Source organism: Scophthalmus maximus, chromosome 17, assembly GCF_022379125.1.
Source record: "Scophthalmus maximus strain ysfricsl-2021 chromosome 17, ASM2237912v1, whole genome shotgun sequence".
NCBI lineage: Eukaryota > Metazoa > Chordata > Actinopteri > Pleuronectiformes > Scophthalmidae > Scophthalmus > Scophthalmus maximus.
The window spans coordinates 6,232,894-6,256,785 of NC_061531.1; the positions used below are offsets into that span (position 1 = coordinate 6,232,894).

Genomic DNA, 23,892 nt, shown 5'->3' on the forward strand with positions numbered 1-23,892 from the left:
GAAATAAAACGCTCATGCTAGTGACAGCCGGCACACGCTGGCTCGGGTGGACGTAAATAAATTAACAGTGGTGGTGGGGGGTTCGACATACATCACAACAGGTGGCTGTGTGGTTGTAGGTTCTTCATGTTAACAGTGAATAAGACGCTCTCAGAGAACCAGTGGTTTCTTGTCCTTAAGATCACTAACACTGGGGAATGAGGTAACACAGAGCTAAGGGTCGGTTTCCTGATGTTCTCGAGAGGATGTCGACAACAGTGTCACATTTCCTATTAAACAATAGAGCACAGAGGGATAAAATCCACACAGACCACACTGACATGTGCGAATGCAACACAAGGGGACTTCTTAGCGAAATCAATCTTTCATTTAATCAAAATTTCAGTAAATACACTTAAGTTCACGAATTAACATTACAAAAAACTATTTTCCTTTGAAAAATGTACAAACTTCAGAACAAGACTTTCAGGTGGCAGGTACTTTGGGAATATTGTCATGATAGACAGTGAAACATGGAGTGTCCACATCAGGTTGTTAATGTCACTCTTCAGCTCACACATGTCCTGCTGCAAACACGGGCGCATAAATCTGACGCAAGAAGTCTCTTTACAGTTCAGACGTTTACATGTTATTACACACACACTCTTTCAGTCCTGATGCTGCCCCCGCCTTCCAGTCTGTCGACATCTCTGCCACTTGCTGGTCTTCCTTGTTCTCTTTTTCAACTCCGTGACGCCTCGTTTCTTGTCCGCCGGACGGCCTCGTCCTCCTCGTTCTCTTCGGCCTTCCTGCTTCCCTTTCCCCTTCCTCTTGCTGGTGCAAGTGCTGAGCGATGTCATTAGAGAGCGGATCCTATAGCAGCGGGAGAGAGAGAGAGAGAGAGAAAAAAAGAGGCTGGGGTGAGCGGTGCTGGAAGATGACAGGCAGACAGATTTGTGAAACGTCTGTAGACAGCCAAATGTGTGTGCATTCATACAATCACTGAAATGACTTGATCCAACATTTTGGCAATAAAAGATAATGAAAAATCTTTATCACAAGGTGCTGTAGCCCAAAGAGAAGTCTGACAAAAGTCTAAAACATAAACAATATTGACATATCGATGCTCATACTTTGAGATCTCCATGTTGAACAGCTTACTTTTTGTTCATGATCGGGTTCCCAGCTTTTCTTGGCATTGCGCTTGTTGTCTGGGACTCCTCCTCCCCGTTCTCTTCATCCTTGCTCTCCCCATTAGCCTTGAAAACAAAAATATACTCAGTGCCAATGCCGTTTCATTGCCATCAGTGTCATTCATCAGTTTCTTTCAGAGTGACCATGTACAGCCGTTGGGAGACTCATCAAACTCACGCTCACAGCCAGTAAGGACAAAACCAAGGCTGAGCCGTTTACCTGACTTGCTGCAGGTCCGAGCAGGTGAGACCCAGAGAGGTCAATATCACTGATGGTTGTCACAGTGACAGTGTGGTTGGGGTGATCGTACTGCACTGACTCTGTCGTATTGGTTATCACATCTTCCAGATCATCGTCAGCGTCCTCTGAGAGATGGAATCAGATGAAGGGGGGGGGGAAATCAGTACACATTTTCAAGTGATTTGACTTAGTAATATGATCTGAGAATTTCTTTTGCTTTTAACTCACCGAGCGCATCTGTCCTCTCCTTCAGCATCTTAATATATTCCTTATGCCTCTGAAAGGAGAAGACCCAACCTGACATTAGTGCATCTTTTCCTCACATGCTCACACAATTCAGTTTGCATCGAAACCCAATCAGATTTTAACCGACTTGCTCTTTCGCTCCACATTTACCTCTTCTCGGACTCTAATTTGCTCATCCTTGATTTTCTTTCGGATTTCTGCCACTGCTACCTTCCTCCTTTCCACCTTTCGCTTGTGGAAACCAGTGAGGAAGTCCCTGGAGGAAGAAACGTCCGCATCAATATACCACCCAGAGTGTATATGCCGGGATTATTAATTACTTCAAACCTGGTGTGTTTGCTTTTAAGTGAAACCTCTGGCTTACAAATCAAACTGGTAAGCCCCTTGGTCAGTAAGGGCTTTTGAGATTATGTAACATATTAAGTGGTAAAAATAAGATGATAAATTTTATTAGCCCCACTGTTACAGAAGTAACGAGGGTAGTAAACATAGAATCGTCAGTAAAAAAAGTAATACATCGGTGAACATGTAATATGAACATAAGGAAATACAAAACTGCAATAATATATGAATGCAAACAGTGTCATATTGAGAAATTAACAGCATTTATAAATGGAATTGTTTGATTGGGATAGCTTAGATTAGAACCCACAAAAACGTAAAAGGTTAAGGAAACCCTATTAAAACGCCATTCTGTTCAAATAGGTGGTATTTTAAAAATATATATGAATTTAAAATGAAAATACTTGCTAGACAGCTACAGCTAACCCGATACAGTAACAGTAGAGGGACGGCTAACGCTATGATGCTAGCCAACAGCAGCAACGTGTTAAAACCGCTGTTATCGGGAAACAAACTTACTGTCTCTCTTTGTCGTCAAACATCACGATGCATTTGTTTTCTCTTTTCTTCGACCCGGGCTTGAATTTGCCCTTTTGGGACACATTGTTGTGCTTTTTTGTGTTTTTCATGGTGTGCACGTGAGTTTACCCTGCGCTACTTCCGGCTTGTATTATTTCCAGGGACTTGCTGTTCACTTTTGTCCGACTAGGAACACGTACATAACAGTCTGAGTTCCGCTCAGGTCGAAAAGTTAGCACGACATAACATTTTAGTTCTTTGAGGCCTTTAAATGAACTGCAACTGGAGTCATACCTAAGAATAAATGAAAATGTTTTAAAAAGTGCTGTTGTTGCTGTCTGTAGACAGGCTGGGGACACCTATTCCTGTTTGACAACAATATTTTGCATAATATGGGAGTTTAAAGTACATGATCATATTACTGATAGTATGATGATGTTTAATATCATGTCTCCTTATGTTCATGAGAATGTCAGTTTAGATTATGTGGTCTGTACTTCCATCCATCATGATGTAAAGATTGCCGTATTTAATCTATAGGTGTATGGGACCCTGACCCAAATCCTGAATCTTATTTTTCTTTTTTCATTCAGTAGTTGCACTGTCTGACCCCTGTGACACCATTGTGGTGATCCAGTGCTGTCTGCAGCAGACCGCCACACCCTCCAGTGGCAGGGATTCCTTTTGTATCCAGGACTGTCATCTTTCTGTGTGAACTGCTGGGAGGGTCTCATTTAGACAGCAGTGTCCAGTGTTCACTGTGCTAGAGTGTGTAAAAGAGAAAACCAATAACCTTCACAAAGCGGAATCACACAGGATTTCACACCCGGCCAACACAGAACAAACGTTAAATGTGGTGTTCTCCTTTTTCTTCTTCTTCTATTTCAGTGTTTATATTCGTACTTCTCAAATCACACATGCACATCTAGTACGATGCTTTTATTAATGAAAGATCATATATGCCAAACTCTATCATGGGTTGTTTTATTATAAAACAAACATTAAAATGAACACAAAAATCCAGACAGTAAAATACATCATGGGGAAAGAGAAAGAAAAAAATACATAATTGTGACAGCAAGGGCCTGCCGACGGCTGGTTGAGCATTTCTATCGTCTTTGCACACTTTTACCAGTCAGGAAAGTTACATCTAAACGTTTGTGAGCATTTTCAGGACTCCTTACATGACTTATTGACAGCTTGAGTTGACCTGGAAGACAGAGTTCTGGAAAACACTATTAGCACGTTATGTGTTTGCTTTTACTTCACAAACATCAAAGAAATTGCAGCATGTACCAAAAAAAATAAAATGTGATCCAATAACGTCATGCTAGTTGTTTAAACTGAGGATTTACTTCTTCAATTAAATACACATCTTCCTATCAGAGATTCTCCCTCTGACCGTTTCTGACCCTAAGCTGCTTTTACATACGTTAAACAATGACAATGATAAAATTGCAAAACTGCTCCCTTTCCAACCAAACAAAAGCATTTATATTAATATTACATTAACATTAAATAAGATAATCAGTCCACAGAAAATAAATGGGAATGACAGAATAAAAAACAAAGTAGACAAAAGATTTCACAAAGCTAAAACTCCTCCATCAATTCAAATATGATGAAACGTTATTTGTTTTTACATAACATCAAGGCAATTTCGCTTGAGTGCTTTACATTATATGTGGACATCGCTAACAAGAAATACAATTTCTCATGTCGTCACTGTGTTTAGACCATCTCCACATCATTTACTTGTTGAGTGGCCAAAAACGTGGCTGCTCACAGATCTGACAGCCGAGAGGTCAATTATTCTGCCTGAACTTTTATTGACAACATGCTGGTTGCAGGGTCAACGCGTCACGACCGTAATCCATTGTGAATTAGAACTGACCATCACCTCACCACAGAGGATCACTTTTAAGGGTAAGTCAGCGCGACTTTGCTCTCCTGGTCAGACACGTGACCATTATGACCCAAATTTGTTACAGAGCTTCCATCGTCTCTCAAGCAGAACGTAAAAATTCTACTTCTGTTTATCTGCCTATGTACAACCTATATACAATCACGTTGCGAGTGTGTATGCAATTCATGAATTGTGTGCACCACCGGACATACGTTTTAGAATGCCTCGATCTTTCCAGTTTTTTCAGTGTTTTCCAGAACTTTTGTTGATAACTTGCAAACCCTCTGTACAAAGGCAGTGTTGGAACAACAACTGAACAGTGTTATGCAGGAAGAACTCTGTATCACTATCAGAATGGTGAGAGAGAGTGAAAGTAACAGAGGAAGAGGGCCTGGTTGGCTGGTATATGGTGTATGTGTGTCACTGGGCATTTTCTTATTGGCACATGATTTACTGCTTCCCTGCGTTATTTTGACGTCCAATAAAATCCAATACGTTTTCTTGTTTGATAGTAAGGAACACATCAGCAGTAGCTGTCTGTCGTTCTTGCAAAAGCAAGTCAAAGTCCTACAGTCCTGCACTGCCGCATCCTAAAGTCTCAACAAGATTTTTATAGAATGATGCTGCACTGGATCGAAGCATCACTTCAAATGGTCACTGGACCACAATTTCAACTGACACAAATATCCTGTTTTGCTCAACAACACAATGCTCGCATTGTACAGTGTATGAGGTAGATAAGAAGAGACACTACTCTGCACTGTGCAGTTAAGAGCACACTTCTCTCTGTCTGCATCCTACAGCTCAACAGATCAGGGATGTCGACTCGTGAATTCCTCGAAAGCCCTTTATTGAAGCTTGCGAGTTAACTGAGATATTACACCATTACTGTGTGCCAACTATGACTGTGCAGCGTGGCATCCTACAGTGAACCAATGCAATGCTGCGTTGCATTTATTTAAGCTAGGAGATAATGGTCCCTCCCCCTCCGTGGGCGCATTTAAGCAGATTTCCCTTGTTGTTCAGCATTGTTTCAAACAAGGCCACTGTGGTACCATTAATGACCATAGGGTGGCGTGATTGTGCTGCAACAGTAGCCTTCAAGTGTTAAGCTGGCGTAGCCATGACAATGGAAATTGGTCTGTGTGTGAGAGAAGTGTGCCAGTTTGAGTCCATATTCATGGCCCTTGATCAGTATGAGGATGGAAATATGTGACAATTATAGAATTAAATGTTGTGGGATGAATCTGTTGTGGGTTTTTTTAAGCAGCCCTAATCTGTGTGTTTGTTTTCGCACTGTGTGTTTGTGTGTGTGTGTATGTGTGTGTTTTCAGGAGGCTGCGATGGTCGTGCCCCCACTGAGGCGCAGTAAAATCTGCTGACAGTCCTGCAGGGACCGACGGTCCCCCACCCGCTCCAGGGTGCGCTTGGCCTCGGCCAGCAGGCGGGCACGGTGCCCGGGAGGGGTTAGCAGGGGCATGGGCAGGTGGCGGCAGGCCAGCAGGATGGCATGAGCCCTCTCTCTCTCGCCCAGGACACACTCGCCATCTGAAAGCAGCACGGGGAGAAGAGAGAAGAGGAAAGGTGCAGATTAGTGTCCACTGCCTCCTGGTGTGTGTGTGTGTGTCTTTGTGTAAATACAAGGTCACATCCTTCTCTAGGGATGTTAAGAGTCCGTCTTTCAAGTTCACTTTTAATAATTAAGATTAAGAAAGGCCAAAGGGAGCTGATGCTGAGCCAGCAGTCAAGGTGAACGTCTACACTGAGTCCACGTGAGTAGATATGATTCAGTGAGGACGATGATTCGGAGGTCTGTAGTTCAATGTGTAAATATGAATCTGTGTCTTCCTCACCGGCTGTGTAGGAGTTGGGCGTCCTGCGTCGGAGGTTGTGCTCCAGCAGCTGGTGCGTCCTTGTGGGACTGGCACCGGCCATCAGCCTCACCGTGGTCTCATGAAGAAACACCTTGCGGCAAAAATAAAAATCTCATCAGATGATTGTTTGTATGGGTGAAGCCGGAGTAGGAAAAACGCCGTGCCCTCACTTCCTTTCACTGCACATTTACCACTAGGGATACACACTTGAAATATTTCACTTTCAGAAGTGGAGGCTTTCAGGCAGAGCACAGACAGAGTGAACATTTTTCAGTTTTTCAACAGAAACTCACACAATGATTATGATAAACTTCACACGGTTTTTATGAGTCTCGCACTAGTCAGAAAACGACGAATGATCACAGACCGCTGTGAACGCAGCAGTTGTTAAAGACCCTCTGGCTGCAGTAATGACTCTGCTCAAATAAATCTCACAAGCATGATTGATATGTGCAGCTGCAGTGAGATTTTTGCAGCGGTTAACAGTGAGAGAGAACTTGATTTCTAAGGCTGTTACAGTAAATACAGTATCAACATGAACATGATTAACAGGCTTTTTGTCAGGGCAGCACAGAGTTTCTGTAAAAAATTGTTACGGCTATGAAATGCCGGAAAAATATTGAGTTTATTTACTGCAGCTTGCTACATTTTTGTGAAAAGGTGACAACCTCCCAATGTTATATCATTAATAATTGATTATTTGTATTTTTTTGGTTGAAAGCTAGACAATGAAAGCAAATCTAAGGCATCAATTTGTGCTTGTGATGTGTATTTTTTATATTTAATGGGTTGGATTGTTTGAAAAAAATGGGTTGGATTGTTTGAAAAACAAACAATCGTCTGATCTTGAACTGGTCTTCTCAACCCACAGCAAATCCAGTAGATCATTTAAGGTCGGTGTTAAGAATCCCTGGCAGTTATCTACAATCTCTGCTCCTACCAGAATGTAGACTTAGACTTCATGTGACTGTATTCTTATGTCGCCTCCTTCACACGCAGTAACTGACTTCATGAAGCCTCAGATGTACCTTGTGTTGAGCCTGTCTGTAGCACTGTGTGAGCTTTCTGAGCGCGCTGAGGTCCCTCTGGAAGCCAGCCAACTGGGATCCGGGGGCCGGGCCTGGCTCTCCATTACTGCTGCCTCCCCGCTGCCACAAACTGGTCCTTAACGTCAGCAAAAGGTCACAGACTAGGAGCTCCACCCCCTTAGGACAGACGAGGGACATCAAATCAAAGAGCTGCTTGGTGAACTCCCAAAAAGATTGACCGATGAGATGAGTTTGAGAGCACAGGTGTGAATCAATCCGCCCGTACATCCACAACCCACCGCCAACAACCAACCACCACCATCATCATCATCATCTTTATTACCAGTTCAGCTTGCACATGCATCCAAAAAAATCTTAAACATATATGATGTACAGTGCTGTCTCGTGTGAAGCAGAGGGTGTGTCGCGGGTGCGTGCAGATTGGGGAGGCCTCTGTACTGCACTGCAGACACATTGCACTCGACTTTGGGATCATGCAATGCAACTACAATGCACCACAGCCACCTCCTGCCACCCACACTGTGCACACACGCACAAGTATTCCACTATTCACTTGAGATATAATGCATCCACTAGCCCCTTATCATTATAATCACACACACACACACACACACACACCAGCCTGCCCTGACCACGACTGAGCATGCAGTGTTGCCCATGTGTGTACTTGCGCTTAAATCTTTGTGAGGACCATTTTGAGTTTACATTCACCATTTTGGCCTGTCCTGACTTTTTCAAAGGGCTGTTTGAGGGTTAAGATGTGGGTTTAGGTTAGGGTTAGGCATTTGATGGTTAAGATTAGGGTAAGGGGCTAGGGTATGCATTATGCCAATGAGTGTCCTCACTAAGAAGTACAAGGTTGTGTGTGTGTGATTGCATTGATTTCAGTGAGTCCTGCCAATCTGATGTGAAACATGCAGTGTGCAGATGTTAAGGAGATATCAGCGACAGTGTTTGCTCCTTGTATTCTACCTTGTTCAGCCAGCTCCCCGACTGGGTGAGGGGAAGTGAGACGCTGACGCGCAGGTAGCCGCTGGCTCTGTCACAGTGGGACAGGCAGGCCACGGCCCCTTCTCCCTTCAGAGGCGACAGACTTATCTGGACCGCTTTGCATAGCAGCAGCACAGCCTTGGGAAGAGAGTGGCTACAACAGAGAGGTTAGAGAGGAGCAGTGAGGATGGATACTGTATGATTTTAAAACATGGGACATACGTGTTCATCTTTATCAACATCCTTCAGTTCAACGTAGAGGAATGGAGTCTATGAAGAATGAAAGCTTCATCTTCACAATCTAGTTTCTGTATTGTGGTGTGATGGCTTGTGTTTTGCAACATGTCAACATTCAGTAACAAGTTTTATTTCACTCACTCGATAGTGTGAAGCGCCCTGGGCATTCGCTCTGCCTCTGCTAACAGTGACCTCACTGCAGCGTCATCACCCTGCAGCCAATGCACGACTGCCTTGAGGACCAAAGCCCACCAACGGCTCACTGGGTCTCCCACTGGCAGGAAGAAGGGACGGAAACAATTTTTTAATGGTTGTGAGAAACTATTTCTTGTCAAATGTAAAATCAGAAATAATGTGGAGGCTAAGACCCCCCTGTCCTTGTATCAATAGTGTGGGTCGATAAAATACAGCATGTGTGCAGCATGGATCACTGGGAGAGCAACAAGAATTGATCGAGACTGTGGCTAATTAACGATGCTTGAACAGATCATTGAAGCGTTCATATCGACAGCAAGTCATTAGTCCCACAAATCAATGACTGCAAGTGTTGACAGTAATAACTACGACGCCTACCTGGTTAATCTTCCCGGAAGAGTTGCCCCAAACAACCCACATCAAACATTCCGATGTGATTCACGCTCCTTCGCAAATGGGAAGGTTTGTTCTCTTCATGCTTATTCATACCTGGAGAGGTGGTGTGATTGGGAGGAGTCGAGAAGGGAGGAGGGAGGGAAGGAGAGTCCTCTGTACAGCTGTTCAACAATTGAAGGAACTCCATAGCGCTTGAAAACTCCCTGAAAAAATCACAGGAAAAAAGAAGGGAGGAGAGGTTTACTAAGTCCAATTTTTAATTCACAACAAACTGTCAAACTGTAAACAGCCAGGACCCCTGGTGCAGCAACATGGCTTGTGCCCGTAGTTGTTACCCAGAGTCATTCTTGCGTTTGCCTGCTTCAGAGTCGCTCTGCGGCTGGATGAGGGTGTGAACAGCTCTCTCCAGAAGCTTCCTGCAGAAGCAGCGGTGCAGCTGGGCAATAGGGTCAGCTGAAGAAAGATCAGGACGTAAAAAAGAGGAACAGGCAAAATATTATTACACACAAAATGTATTTTTGATTACAAAATCTTTCTCCAACAGACTCCCCTGCTCCCCTCAGAGCTCACAACACACCTGGCTCTCTCTGAGATGTGTAAACATCGTCGCTGCACTCTGACTTCACTGACCAATCACAGCTCAGGAAGAACTGCCTGCCCAGTGGGGTGAAGAGCCAGCGCAGGCACTCTGGGATTGGCTTGGTCTCAGATTGGCTGGCCACACTCTCTGCACAGCTCAACAGGTAACCCTGGGAGACAGATAAGGAAGAAGGGATCATAACAATGAAAGAAATTAGTGAAGTAAATGTATTAGTTATGTTTTTTGTGATAGACGATAAATGATGGACCATGTCAAAGACATACAGGCAAAAAGGAGAGGTGGTGGCCCAGCACGGTACGCAGTGCTGTTGCTGCAGTGACGTAGATCTGAGTGAGCTGGGCGGGCGCCATCTTGCCCTGGGCGCTCTCGCTTAGGTTGACGGCGCTGAGGGAGACTGACAAAGCCCACAAGCTACTACGTTGAGGCAGCTTTCCTGCAGATAGAGAGAACAGAACCTGTATCAGTGCATTCAAATCCTCACTCATTAACTTCAAACCGTGAATATTATATCATGACAGCCTGTGTACAGCAGCAGCTCACTCTGTCCTCGACACTCACCTGTGAGTTGCAGCTGGCTCAGACGGTGGTAAACCAGTGCTGCGTCCTTCGCACTAGTCCTCGCCTCCTCTCCCTCATGCTTTCCTCGGACCTGGTGAACCAGCCATCCCAGAGGAGTTGGACGATGCAAGCAGTAGCGAATTAGATTCCAGGACAGAGAGAAAACCAGGTCCAGATTGGTTGACGGAAGAGCCCTGGTCAAGACGGACAAGCAGGTCTCTAAACTAGCCAATGCCGCTTTGTAATCTCCCTGCAGGAAAGACGAGATGGGAGGAATGGCAAGCAAGTTTAGTGTTCAGTTAAGACTGACAGGAAAGGTGCAGTGAAGGTCATGAGTATGTGTGTACACATATGTGCATGCGCATTGTATTGATGGTTATATGCAGGAGATGCAAACTATTATGGGGCAAATTAAATGTAATATTCATACTACTATGAATAACAACAATCATTTAACACAATAACACACATCAATAATTACACAATCCTTGGATTGTGTGTATTCATCTGCGTAAAATTACATAAAACACAATAAACAAAGTTTAAGATGAAATTGACTGATAGCATTATAATTATTTTTAAACTTTCTCCAGATATTGTGATAAAATCATTATGGCTGAATTATTTTAACCACGGTTATTGTTTTGTGAAAATCTGCCCTGGTGCCGATGTGTACTTACCCTGTTGAGATGCAGGTCGGCTTGTTTGCGATGCCTCCAGAAGGACACAGACTTCGGGGAGTGAAGTGGTGTAACAGGCTCCCACAGGTAGAGCACCCTGACACAGCCCCACACAGCTCCCACCCCGCTCAGCACCCACACCATCACCCACGGCAACAGGCACCGCAGCCAGGACGCTGGAGGATGATACGAGATGAAACATGAGGCAAGGCTGTGGTTAAAATGTGCATCATGAACCCGCACAAACAACGAGGTCAGTCCCGCTCACCAAAGTCCTGCGTGTGTGTCGGGAACCAGACGAGCGTTCTCGATGGCCCGTGGCCTGCGGACAGGCTGTGGCTCCCTGAGGCGTCGGAGTCCAGAAGAGAGGGCAATGGGTTGAGGGACAGGCAGAAGAAGGTGAGGGCGCAGAGAAGCAGTCGAGAACGATCCATCACTCCGACGGTGGAGGGAGAATCTGGCTCACTCTTCACCTGAAAGAGAGAAAGACAGAGTTCATAATAATGAACATAATGTATTTGCCTAATTCAAGACAATATTTTCTCCTGGAAATTACATTTGCAAAAATGTCTCATATTTAAGGTCAAGACAAATATGTTGTAACAATATTAGTATGCGCTTTGCAGCCAGTAAATTACTGCATGACGACTGAAGAGAAGTTCATAGCTTCACCTGACGTCTTTACTACAATAAAAAAACCAGCAACTCTTACTTGGTGCCACACCCTAACCATGACATAAATACGCACACTGAGCTAATCAGCAAGTTAACATTGAACCAACTGTTCAAGGTGGAAACCATGATGGTTAATATCAGTTATCAAACAGCGACACAGCGCGAGTGTTATCCCTTCTTTGTGTGCGTGTTACCTGCTCGTGATCCAGTAGAGGGCTGCCTGGTTCTGAGTCAACACAGTAAGGAGAGAACTGGTGAGGGGAGCCAGAACCAGAGTCCGAGGCCGGAGGCGACATCATCACTATTTCCTGTTTGAGCTCCACCTCTTCGGACAACGACACTGGCTCTGAGATGGAAAGAAGAGACTCGTTAAAATCTCGACCCGCTTCAGGTTGCGCTATGCTTTCGGTAAGGTGATGTAACACACTTACTGTTCTTCTGGTTTGCCATTTTAAGGGCCAGGTTCTCCTGTCGTAGTTTGTGGTTTGTCTGTTGCAAGTATTTGATGTAGTCAATGGCCTTCCTTAGCACTCCGGATTTATGGATCTGGGAAGAAAGACATGGAGGAAGTGATGAGTAGAGAATTTCTATCAAGCTCCATGAGTGAAATCAGTTGGTTTTTTTTAACCTAATTTATACACTGGAACAATTTATAACATTTAATTAGTTTTAATGTTTAATGAACCCAGTGTTATAATCACTAACCTTGGCGTCGCTGCCCATGACCAGGTCTCTGAGCTCCACAATTTTGTCGTTGATGGAAGAGCGGTACCTCTTCTCGATGATGTTGTGTGTCGTCCTCCTCTCGCCCTCCTTCACCACTCCTCCTGGGCCCATTACTCCAACTGTCATCTGGCCCTGATCCAAATTTGACCTGGCGACACTTGTGCAGTGGGAGGAGCCTGGCTGCAGCTGCTTGATTGGCAGCTTATCTCCTCCTCCCATCATAACGGGGACGGTGGTCAGGATGTTGCTGCTCATCAGCGTCTGGAGACAGAAATCAGAGCAGTTTCAGTGTGACGTATTAATGGTTAATAAGTCTGTAGGATTGCAGAATAAGTCTTTTTAAAGAAACAACTATTTTATTTGATACATTTTCAACTATTAACAACCAAAAAGTAATATGACATCATTCATGCCAGCTTCATACCGGGACTTGCAGGGCTGTGTTCTGGATGGGCGTGTTAAAGGTGGTGATCCCTGTGGGGCTCTGCATGGTGGACAGCACCTGTGTGCCATCTGGTTTGATAGTTGTGACAAGCAGCGAGTCCGTCTTCAGAATCTGAGGCTGCTGGACCAGAACCTGGTGGAAAGACGTCCAAATGTCAACACAAGACTTTTACTTTTTTTCCTCATGAGCAATTAAAACAATTAAAACTTTATTATTAGATATTTAGCTCTGCTGTTGCTCCACTCATGTCTTCATCTACGCCAACTTTATGAAACAAAATAGTTTGTTTCTGAGCTATTTCGTCAGAAGGAATTCAGGAGAGATTGGTAGTTCAGGTTTGTTGCCTTTTTTTTTTTTAAACCAGATATCGACCAATCATCATTTCTATTGTGTCTCTGACTCTTTTCTGACAGCAGAAACTGTGATTTCTTGTCCAACCCTGGCAGGGGCGGCCCGTGGCAGGAGGCGTAGGCCTAGGGCGCAAACTACAAGGGGGGCATTTGTGTTTTTTTTTAGCTCAAGTGCGTTGTCTCGTAGCGACAATAGTATTGTTTTTACACTAACTCGTTACACCTAAAAACATTATCGCAGTGGGCGTGGTCTTCCTGAGTTCCTCGCTGGGATCAGTTCCTGATCAAGATCGTTATCTCCTGCATAAAAGCTGTGAATTGTTTCGTCTCGAACATGGTAAAAACACTCGGCCAGTTCATTCTATGACTTTGATTAGATGTTGTTCAGTGATTTTGACTTCTCTGATCTTGCCTGAAATTCTGCCTGGCTGCTTAAACCTGGAACTCGGTCACAAGACCATTGCTGAAATCACACTGCCTTTCTCCTGTTTTTCTACTCGCCTGCTCAACGTCGCCACCCTTGATCCTCCCCCCCTCTCCCTTGAAAGACTATTAAATCTGTTAAAACTTTCATTGAGTCTGGTCGTCTGCGTTTTGGGTCGAAATTCTCGCCCTTAAAACTTTTAATTACAAAAATAGACATACTGCTTCTCCCCCTGAACTGTCAGTCACGAGTTGACAACACTCCATGACGCGGGGGATCATCCAAGACTGTTGTCTTGGTCTGCATTTGAGTTGCAGCTGCAAAATGAGTCAAAAAAGGATTAAATTGTTCTTGTTAACAGTTTTAAACGTTTCTTCAATTATATATTATGTATATAATTAATATTGTGATTATTATAAATAACACATAACTTAGATGTTGTACAATGTTTAATATCTTTCATTAAAGTGTTTGTTTTAATAATGAAGTGGTGATTAGTGTCATGTAAAGACCTTTGGGGGGCGTCAATCAAAAATCTCGCCCAGGGCGCCAACATTGCCAGGGCCGTCCCTGCACCCTGCCAACAACTGTGGTGTTACTCACAGGTACTTGCTGCATCTGCTGTTGCACAGTGTGGACTGTGGTTGGTGTAGAGAGAGTCTGGATGGTTTGACCTGTTGGAGTCAGAACACGCTGGTGCTGAATGGTCACTGGTTGCAGCTGTGATGTCATGATGCTCTGCATCTGTGGTTGGATGACTAAAAAGAGGAGTCAAGATGATGGATGAAAACAAGATCATGACATTCCGATCACGAGCCTGAGAACAAACCATTAAATGCAGCGACAACATGTAAAGATAAATTTAAGAAAAACAAAATGATGTATGATGAATTTAATTTGTACTCGAGCTCATATCAGCAACTTCATATAAATAGTTTCATGGTTTCAACAGAATACCCTCCTATTCGTCACCTTGGAAACCAGGAGTAGGGCTTTGGTGGCAGATGACGGGGTTCTGGATGAAACGTGACTGTCCGCCATTGGAGGCAATCATCACAGTTTGCGTGGCCTGGGTCTGGATGGGCATGGCCGTCTGGCTGTGGGTCTGAACTAGGGTGTGGACCGGGAAGGCCTGGGTCTGCATAGCGATCCCCTGGGTGTGCATCTGCATCAAAGTAAAAAAACAAAACAAAATAGAAACTGCTGATGTAACATAAAACTGTTTGTCTTCATGATTTACTGTTTTAGGAAAATGTATTTTATTCAAGAAAATAAACTATATCTCTCAGGTTGACTACAGTTCTGCTGAGATGTGCAATGGTTTGCAGGGATGCTGAGCTGGGCATTTATATCTTTTACAGTCTATCAGTGATCTGAAATTTCTCTCGCGGCAGATGCTTTTTTTGGTGTATGGATAACACAATTACAGAAAATAAATCTTCACTGTCTCCACAACAGACAACAAAATTACAGCTGGAGAGGCGGAGACCTTGAAAAAAGCTTTGGACTCAAAAATGCAGCACTTGTCCATCACTGCAGCAGTCACATCCTGCACCCTGCACAGGTCCATGAACACAACTTGAGTGCCACGAGTGATAGAGGAGTCAGATAGCTGATACCTGGATGCTAGGCTGGGCCGTCTGTTGGGGCTGAGGCTGGATGGGCTGAACCACATGAGGCCGTGGCTGAAGGAGCGGAGGGCTGCGGGTCACCTGCTGCTGCACCGTGGGGGCGGTGGTGGGGGGCGAGGGGGTCTGGGCGGGAGTAAGGGGAGGGGTCAGGGGTAAAGACTGGGGAGACAGTGTCTGGGAGCTGGTGAGGCTCACAGCTGAGCTCTGGTAGGGAACGGGGTTTGGTGTCTGGGGAGTCGGAGGGGTTTGAATGGCAGGACGTGGGGTAATGGTGCCACTCTGCAATGAGCCTGCCGTTGTCATCTGGTCCTCAAACAAGTCCGGGAAGTCGCCCACCTGGTTGCTGACAAACTGCAGCATATCTGAAGAGTTGGTTAAAAAGACAGGACATTACAAAAAGTTTGGATTGATGCAATGATATGAAATATGAGAATATATTTAATAGCTTCTATACTAAGAAAGGCAATTTAAATAAATATTTTATGGATTGACATTATGAATGGGCTGTCACTAAGAGCAACATAAACTACTTCCCATGACTCATGATGATTACAATTTCTTGAATGCCTTCAAGCCAAGGTCTTGACTAACACCCAATATTACAGTGAGACGAGGTAGTAAACTGATGTGTTAAGTTAAGTGTCTCAAATGTCCTTGAGACAGATCTCCCTGAACTGAAATTAAATATAAGGTGGCAAGGTCCCCCCACTGTATATCTGGTTCAGATATTAGATAAGATGGCTAAGGCTAGAAAATCTCAAAGAGTTTAAAGGCCTTGAACCCTCACATGCATTGCACAGAGACAGCATTGGTCATAAACAGATGAACCTATAAAGATTTTTCTCACACAACGTGGAAGGTCTTCAAATACATATCCTTGAGAAAGTACAGCATGTAGTAACCATGCCGATGGCCCCCACAGACAATGGGAGCAAGGTAAAAAGGCACTTTGATAAAGACTCAGGCAGCTCTGAGAGACTTGATGGATGGATGGCACTAAGAGAATGAATGTGCACCGTGCCCCTTATGTTCAACACTAGTGTGCAATACATTAAATACCAGCTAATAGTATTTGTTGCCTAAACAGAAGGGATAAATAAAAACTTATTTATTAGATTTGATGGTATTAAAACACATCCAGTTGCATATGTTAGGTGCTTATAGGCGTGTTTTGTTACTTTGTTGTCATTTTTTAATACAGTATGGCTATTATTACATAAAGTAACATATTCTAAAAATAAAAGATTTTATCTGCATTTTACGGTTTGGACCACAACTTTGGAACTACAAGTATTCTGACAAATTCTTTCCAAGGTCCATGTAGTCAAAGCTGCCCAGCTGATTAATCTATAATACTGATATATACATATATATATAAAACCCAAGGCTGCCGCCTGGAACTGTATATTGCAGAGCAAGACCAGAAATTCCAATCCACAGACCACATTTATTGAATCTTTCAAAGTGACATGAAATCACTAAGCACACACCCCCTGATGAACCATTAATAAGACCCTGAATGGGAAAATTGATTTCAGATGATCATTAGTACTTAAAGTCAGAGACACCCAATTCTCCTGTCAGGCCAAGAAATCTGAACACCCCTGTTTAATTCTACGCATGTTACAGTGCAAGCCAACAAAGAGACTGCCTCATTGCTACTTTGTGACATCATATTGACTTAAATAACTTCTTCAATCTATTTAAGCTTCAGGTCCTGTATTCCTCACGCAGAGATACCTCGAAAAATGCACTTGTGAACTTTGCATGATGTCATTCTTTGACTTCTTCTTTGACTTCTTTTGTGACTTCTTTATCATATTTTTGTTGAACCTGACCTTGACCCTGAGACTAATCAGCTCCAAAAGTAAATCATCTGGCAATTCCCTACACACACACACACACACACACACACACACACACACACACACACACACACACACACACACACACACACACACACACACACACACACACACACACACACACACACACCCCCCCCCCCCCCCCCGGTGGGAAAAAATATAATAATGAATGCAGAATGTAGGACACACAGTTTTATTTGCTCATCATAAAAACTAACTGCCCTTTCTGCTCAGAACATGTATACATTATATATGCAGACTCACTAGCCCGGCGCTTGTACACCTCCACGGGGAGGCAGACTGTTAACAACAGACAGGACAAAGCAGCTCATAGCCCCCCGTGTTTCAGACAAGCTGGCACAAAGGGTAAATCCATCAAAGGGGGAAAGTTTGCTCGGCTGCTGAGAGCAAAGAAAATAGGTTATATAACCAGAGGCCCGGTTGCTAAGGGAATAATTGAGGGAAGGAGAATGTTTTAGATGAATATAGGGTCAACTGCTTGAGCCCCTTACAGGGGCCTCCAAGGCCTTACTCTCAAAGAAAAGCACATGGCTCATTTGAAGAGCAAAGGTTAAATATCTTTGTAGATTTACAATAAACCAGCTGCTGCACAAAGAGCCATATAATATTTGGAAGAGGCTGCGAGGAACATGCCAAAAATATTAGAGAAGTAATGCCTGTGACTTCTGTAACTGAGCTAAATGTATCTATTCATCAATTCATCAGTCATCCCTCAGTTGTCATTTCTCTCCCACACACAAACTGTACATTCCTGCCTTTTGACACGATGATTAAGTAGGATTACATAACCGTAGCTGGGGGTGTGCTGTTTGCTCATTCTTCCATTGAAGAGAGAATTAACACCAGACACCAGCGACAGGTAGAGTTTCGGGAATGTTACACGCCTGCCTGCAGTATCACCAGTGTTGGCCACTAGCCTTCTTATTGTGCTAGTGTGAATCGGTGAATTATATCCATCCATTAAAGCCTTGTCATACACTGTCAAACGCTCAGACTCAGACTCAGTCTGGTCTGGTGACTTCGCATTCAGTTCAAATTCCACACTGATGGGAATCTGGTGACTCTGCGCTGGCCGGCGTTACACCAAAAGCCCCGTCCTTTCACTGTGTGCCAGAGGGTAAAGCTTGTTTTGATTGGAGGGAGGATTTAGATTTGTTCAAGGATGCTGCAGGGTGCAGAACTGGGCCTTTGCGGAGATGTTGGCCAACAAACTTTGCTTGATGATTCCACAGAATTCGCTGAGAAAGGACGCCGAAAGTGTTGGGAAACGGCTTCTTCATTGAGCGCAACGGAGAACTTATCTTGACACAAAGTACATACAGTAAATAATTCTTCCTACAAGCTCGATGAGCAAGTTGCATTCTTGTGTGACCCTTCACTAGACACACACACACACAGTTTCCTGGTGCATGACACCTCGTACTGAAACCACCTCTCTGCTTCATGGAAAATAACACTGTGCCTACAACTTTACTCACTCACTTTTCCATTACAGCCTGTTGTTTACTGGAGATCCACAGCAACGAAATCAACAATGAGTTTAACAAAAAAGAACGAACAAAAAGCTCATGTCGATGTACAAATGCGTGATACATGACTCCATGAGTCAAAAATAGGAGGGGGAAAAAGTGACGTGCATATTTGCTATGTGCAAATTCTGTAAGACTAAATTTAACTACGGTAAATGGGACAATTGTGAGAAACCACGTCGCACTGGGATTGGAAAACAACACGTGTTAATTAGGTTAAGACATATTAACAACCCTTTTTGCACACAAGCTGTATCGTGAATGGTTTTAAAGGCTAAACTTTGTGTCTTGTTGCAGTTTTCGCATCACACGCAGAACTGCTCGGCTCCTTCCCCCTCGGCGGGGCGAGCATCTCGCAGAGCTGTCACACTCGGCGGCGCATGCACTTCAAGTCAGGGAACAACGACACTCAGCGCTGTTAACGGAGACACAACCACTCACCGTCGATGTCCCCCAGGGTGAATTCGTCCCCCAGTTCCGCCAAACTCTGGTCCATGGTCTCCATGTACTCTCCGGTGTCCATCCTGTCTGTCGCCAGCTCGCCTCTCCGGCTGGAACCGGAGGGTCGCGGGGGAAGAGAAACAAAGGTGCTGTGGCGCTCAGCGACGGCCACAACACGACTTATCCGACAGAGGAGATGTTCCTTCACCGGAACGGTCGTTTGGCAACACCGGAGCCTCCAGAGAGGCAGACGTTTACCACGATAAACTCATTTACGCCGATTTACGCTTCGGACGGCGCCATCTTGTTTCACGCTCATTACGTCATTCACAAACAGACTCTGTGGCCCAAGGCGGGCGCTGATTGGCCCCGAGCTAGCTGTTGTTGTCATAAGACCAGTTATCATCGTCCAATGACAAGGTCGTGTTTGCCGTGGTCTGATAGTACGTCAACCATCAGAAGCTTCTGTGTCATTTGAATAAACCGCGCCCCTTCTCTCCATGAAAAGAAGCGGAGCTAGTCAGACAAATCCGGCATCTCGGAAACACTGATGACAATAAATAAAGAAGTACACATTCAAATTAAACAGAGTAAATACTTCATGTTTATTCAGATGATATGGATTTTCTGCTTTTTCTGCAATGTCCTTGACATCGTGATAAATGTTAACCTTCACGTAGATAAAATGTCTGTTCATAATGTTCATCTTTTATGCATGTAAAACTACGCTAAAATGTTCTGAGGCTCCAAGTGCGAACATAGCCTATAAAATATTGTATACTAAAGGTTTATTTTAGAAAGCTAAAAAAATACTTCTTAAGAATGACTTATAACTGTAACTTGGGATGGTATTGCTCTACTACTAAAATATTAAATTTGTGTATTCTGTCTAATTGTTCTTATATTATGTGTCTAATCCAATCATTCTACAGAGTTATATTTCATTTTATATTATTTATTTTTCTATTCTTAATCAACCCTGAACTCATTGTCTTTGGACTGCTGTTATACTTCAATTTCCCCCCATGCGCTTTAATAAAATATTATCTTATCTTATACTGTCAAATACACAGCTACCAGACCTGCAGTATAGTGGATTAAAAAGTCTGGCAAAATATACAAAAAGCACAAGCCCCTACAACAAATGTTGTGGTGCAACAGTTGAAGCAACAGATGAACTGACAGAAAAACTAAACCAAACTAAAAACAACAGGGAAGAAAATAAATGTCATGCAAGAATACTGTCTTTATTGTTCATTTCACTGCAACAAGAGTCAACACACTGGTGAACTGTTGACACATTTACAGCAGTCGGTGCTGGTTGTTAATGCATAACTAAAACAACTCTTTACCGGTTTACATATTACAGGATGTGAAACACTGAAACACAGCCGCCCACCATCACCCTTTAGGATTTGACATGTCGTTTAATACTTCAGGCCTCTTGTTCCTTTTCAACATCAATTACTGTAATACGATTAATAATTTATATATTTACAATTTCGTTTACAGCGCTGTGATTCTTTAGAGGCCAAATAAATACCATAAACCTTTATGAAATTCATCTCATTCATTCAAATGAACCAACATGGTTGAACTCTGAATAAAGTCAATATCTCATTTCTTTTTATTAATTTTTAGAAAAATGTGCAAGAAAACCTGGTTCCAAAACAACCAGTTGGGAGATGAGTAAAAACCTTATCACAATCAATATAGATACAAATGTGTTTGAGAAAGCTGAAAGAAATCACAACACTTTTTAGCTAAATATATTTCATTAGTCATCCCACTGCAAATGTCACTGAAGTCTGTCACCAGCCTAAAACAGTTCCAACCAACATTCAAGACTGTGTGATTTCTTGTTAATGTATTTAATATTGTTTTATATTACATTGCTCCGGCTACTACCTCTGCATATGGAGTGAAGTGGTTTACATTCACAGGCAACATCTTACAGTGAGGGGAGCTACTGTGCAGTGTAAGGTTTCATCAAAGGCGCAGTAGAAGATATGAATATGATCTCATTCACTGGATTACAACTCCACTCTCAGCCTGTATTTATTTGTTCCAGTGGATCTCATACGACTTTCTCTCGGAGAGACTTGTTTCTGCTGTCCCCGTGCCACTTCTGACTTTTTCCTTTACCACCTTCACCACCAGACCTCCAGCCAGCGCGATGCCCGCCGCCGCCTTGCCTATCTCAGCCACTGCGGCCAAAATGCGCGTCGTTGCCGCCACAGTGCCCCAGGGATCTGACGCAACCCTGTTGGCCACTGATGCCCCACTCATTCCCGTAAACCCACATACAGAACCTGCTGCTGCTGCTGCTGCTGGGACATTGGCAGTCTGAGCCAAGACTGCCCCTGTCGCAGCACAATGAGGTGTCACAATGGCCACTGCATGCTGCCCTGCTGCTGAAGCTAAACTACCCTGAGCTATAGAGGCGTTGGCTGCACCTGCTGCCCCAACTGCCGCAGTTTCAGCTGCACTGAGGGCTGCTGTGCTGAAAGCTGCTCCCTCCAAAACTGTGCCTAAAGCAGCGCCAGCTCCCAAGGAGCCCCCTACTCCTGCCGCCACCCCCACAGCAGAGGCCCCTATGAGGCTGACCTGACCAAGAGCATCCAAAGCACCCTCTCTGGGACTGGGGGCCGTAGTACCAACAATGGCTCCCACAGAGCCACCCATAAGCCCTCCTGTTGCTGCCCCCATAGCCACTGCAGTTTTTCCCGATGCAGCTGCCACTATGGCCCCCACAGCTTTCCCGACACCTGTGCCTCCCGCCACAGACATCCCGGCTAGTTGACCTGCAGCAAAACCAACCGAATTTCCCAGAAGGGAAGCCCCGGCTGCGGCGGCTAAAGGAGCAGCAGCGCCGAACACTGCCCCAACTGCCAGGCCTGTGGTTCCAGCAGCCACCAGGATCTTAACTCTCTCCAGCACCTTAGCGGAGAGCACAGCCTCCTGCCTAATGCGAATCAAGGACGAACGCAGGGACTGTCGCCTGCTGACGGCCCTGCTGCAGCCCTTATGCCTGCTTCCGAACGGGTACCTACATTTTTTTATTCTGTCCCTCAGGAGGCTGAAAGCACTGCCTCTGCTCTCCTCTGTCCATCTCTCCATCCATACATCCTCTTCATCTTCATTTCCATTCTCCAACTCTCTCCTGCTGAACCCCTGCGTTCCTCTTGCGCTGCTTCCTGCTGTGTCAAACTCTAGGTCACACTTTCTTCGTTTCATACGCTGAGCCTGTTCCTCCATGCTGCCGCTGTTTCCCCATTCTTCTTCCCCCTCTCCTTTCTCTTGCCCTCCCAAAATCACCCTCTGCTCCTCCCTGATAGCGGCCTCAGCCTCTAAGAACATGCTGTTGGTATAAAACCCTCTGTTAGTCTGCTTCACCATTCTGTCCACCTTCATCAAGAGTTCTCGAACCTGCGTCGAGTTACCGGGGTCTCTGTTGTTGAGAACATGGTACCTGCCCCCACACCTGTCAATCAGAGCCTTGAGCCCAGCAGGTGCAGTCTGCCTCAGGTACTCTTCGATCGCCATTCCCTCCAGGTCATCCCCTCTGGTAAAAAGAACCACTGTGTGGTGACACACCGCCTCCTCCCCAAACACCTCCGCCATCTCACAAACAGCCTGGTTCTCGTTGTCTGTGTATCGTCCTATCGGCACCACCAGGAGGAAGGCATGTGGCCCCGGGGCAGAGAGACACACACATTTGGCAATCTCCGCGCGGATCTGCTCCACGCTGAGGAGCGTGTCCCCGAAACCTGGCATGTCAACCACCGTGACTCTCTTCATCCTCCTCCGCGTGACAGCCCTGCCACCCTCCTCCTCCTCGTCGCCGACTTCTTCCTCGGCGAACACGGTGCTCCCGAGCTTGCAGACCTGCGTGACGGAGCTCGCGCTGATCTGCGACAGGAACTGCCCCCGGCCCAGGATGGTGTTTCCGGACGCACTCTTGCCACATCCGGTTTTCCCGACGAGGACCAGCCTGAGCTCCTCGCTCCACCTGGTTTCACAGTCGTCGTCACCCTCCATGACAACTGGATCCTTTTCCCCCTCCTCGTCCCCTGATGGAGGGAAACAGACACCGCCTGAGACTGTTGACATTTCATTGACATACGTTGACTGCAATTGGAGGAAAATGACCCCATTATGATTGAAATACAACAATCACGACTTCATTTATCTTCATTGACCCTAGCTAATGAAGAGATTCGACATTTTGTTTGTGTTGTGCAACAAGCCCAGTCGGGTCAGGAAGCTTCTGCACAGAAACAGAAACAGAAACTGAACCGACGAGCTACATGCAGGTGAATACAGTTAGCAGCTCACGTTGCGCAGTTGTTACTGTTATTTATAATCAGTCAAACACGACACAAAGATTAACCAACCCCCAAAGATCAGACATCAACAAGTTCAAACCCTGAACACCACCCTGTGACCCCCCCCCCCTCCAGCTGCCGTTAGCAAAAGCCCCTGAACTTCTTTTGACCGTCAACAGCTAATTCCCCCATTAGCAAGCTAGCTTTAGCGAGATGCTAACTTATAGTATAAAAAAAAAAACAGCAACTGTCACGACAGAGACTTTATCTCACCAGAGTACAAGTTATTAGACATCTTGTATCGTGGGACTACAGCGGATGGTTTCCTCTCCGCTTTCAAACCCTCGCTGTCATCTCCTGAATGTGGCTAAAGCTTCACGTTGAGGCTCAAAGCTCCAACAGAAACAAAAACATTGGACCTGGATACAAAGTGCGTTTGGTGGCTCTGCCC

The 23,892-nt window shown here is 44.8% G+C and overlaps 3 protein-coding genes across 5 annotated transcripts; all 3 read right to left on the reverse strand.

Annotated features, from left to right (window-relative positions):
- Positions 1–352: 352 nt before the first annotated feature.
- nol12 (nucleolar protein 12) lies at positions 353–2,684 on the reverse strand. Its single transcript, XM_035616450.2, has 6 exons — positions 2,521–2,684; positions 1,810–1,915; positions 1,642–1,690; positions 1,393–1,538; positions 1,141–1,238; positions 353–852 (listed from the first exon to the last, which is right to left on the reverse strand). Exons 1-6 carry the CDS (start codon positions 2,628–2,630, stop codon positions 648–650), a joined length of 714 nt encoding a protein of 237 aa, XP_035472343.1. The 5' UTR covers positions 2,631–2,684; the 3' UTR covers positions 353–647.
- An 804-nt stretch (positions 2,685–3,488) lies between these two features.
- srebf2 (sterol regulatory element binding transcription factor 2) lies at positions 3,489–19,478 on the reverse strand. 2 transcript variants are annotated; one of them, XM_047327947.1, is made up of 21 exons: positions 19,114–19,478; positions 15,246–15,619; positions 14,599–14,791; positions 14,230–14,384; positions 13,848–13,943; positions 12,832–12,984; positions 12,387–12,668; positions 12,113–12,227; positions 11,876–12,027; positions 11,275–11,479; positions 11,007–11,182; positions 10,327–10,576; positions 10,032–10,201; positions 9,745–9,916; positions 9,503–9,620; positions 9,261–9,370; positions 8,718–8,850; positions 8,322–8,493; positions 7,329–7,505; positions 6,280–6,391; positions 3,489–5,974 (listed from the first exon to the last, which is right to left on the reverse strand). In XM_047327947.1, the coding sequence occupies exons 1-21, from the start codon at positions 19,193–19,195 to the stop codon at positions 5,757–5,759; spliced, it is 3,615 nt and encodes a 1,204-aa protein (XP_047183903.1). In that variant the 5' UTR covers positions 19,196–19,478; the 3' UTR covers positions 3,489–5,756. The 2 variants fall into 2 exon arrangements, with proteins under 2 accessions (XP_047183903.1, XP_035470172.1); XM_035614279.2 differs by lacking the exon at positions 13,848–13,943 and having other exon boundaries at positions 19,114–19,476.
- Positions 19,479–20,339: 861 nt separating this feature from the next.
- LOC118288316 lies at positions 20,340–23,877 on the reverse strand. Of its 2 annotated transcripts, none has more exons than XM_035614280.2 (2): positions 23,715–23,877; positions 20,340–23,210 (listed from the first exon to the last, which is right to left on the reverse strand). In XM_035614280.2, the coding sequence occupies exons 1-2, from the start codon at positions 23,734–23,736 to the stop codon at positions 21,172–21,174; spliced, it is 2,061 nt and encodes a 686-aa protein (XP_035470173.2). In that variant the 5' UTR covers positions 23,737–23,877; the 3' UTR covers positions 20,340–21,171. The 2 variants fall into 2 exon arrangements, with proteins under 2 accessions (XP_035470173.2, XP_035470174.2); XM_035614281.2 differs by having other exon boundaries at positions 20,340–23,186; positions 23,715–23,876.
- Between the last annotated feature and the right edge of the window lie 15 nt (positions 23,878–23,892).

Bases quoted from the DNA above. Each gene is read 5' to 3' on its own strand.
- srebf2 (XM_047327947.1), bottom strand. From the start codon at position 19,195: ATGGACACCGGAGAGTACATGGAGACCATGGACCAGAGTTTGGCGGAA. The intron at 12,228-12,386 runs GTTAGTGATTAT...CTTTCTTCCCAG, and splicing joins TCATGGGCAGCGACGCCAAG to ATCCATAAATCCGGAGTGCT. The intron at 8,851-9,260 runs GTATGAATAAGC...TCTTCCTGCCAG, and splicing joins CAATCACACCACCTCTCCAG to TGGGAGACCCAGTGAGCCGT.
- nol12 (XM_035616450.2), bottom strand. From the start codon at position 2,630: ATGAAAAACACAAAAAAGCACAACAATGTGTCCCAAAAGGGCAAATTC. The intron at 1,691-1,809 runs GTAAATGTGGAG...TTCTCCTTTCAG, and splicing joins AAATTAGAGTCCGAGAAGAG to AGGCATAAGGAATATATTAA. The intron at 1,239-1,392 runs GTAAACGGCTCA...TTTGTTTTCAAG, and splicing joins TCGGACCTGCAGCAAGTCAG to GCTAATGGGGAGAGCAAGGA.
- LOC118288316 (XM_035614280.2), bottom strand. From the start codon at position 23,736: ATGTCTAATAACTTGTACTCTG. The intron at 23,211-23,714 runs GTGAGATAAAGT...CAACAGTCTCAG, and splicing joins GTCTAATAACTTGTACTCTG to GCGGTGTCTGTTTCCCTCCA.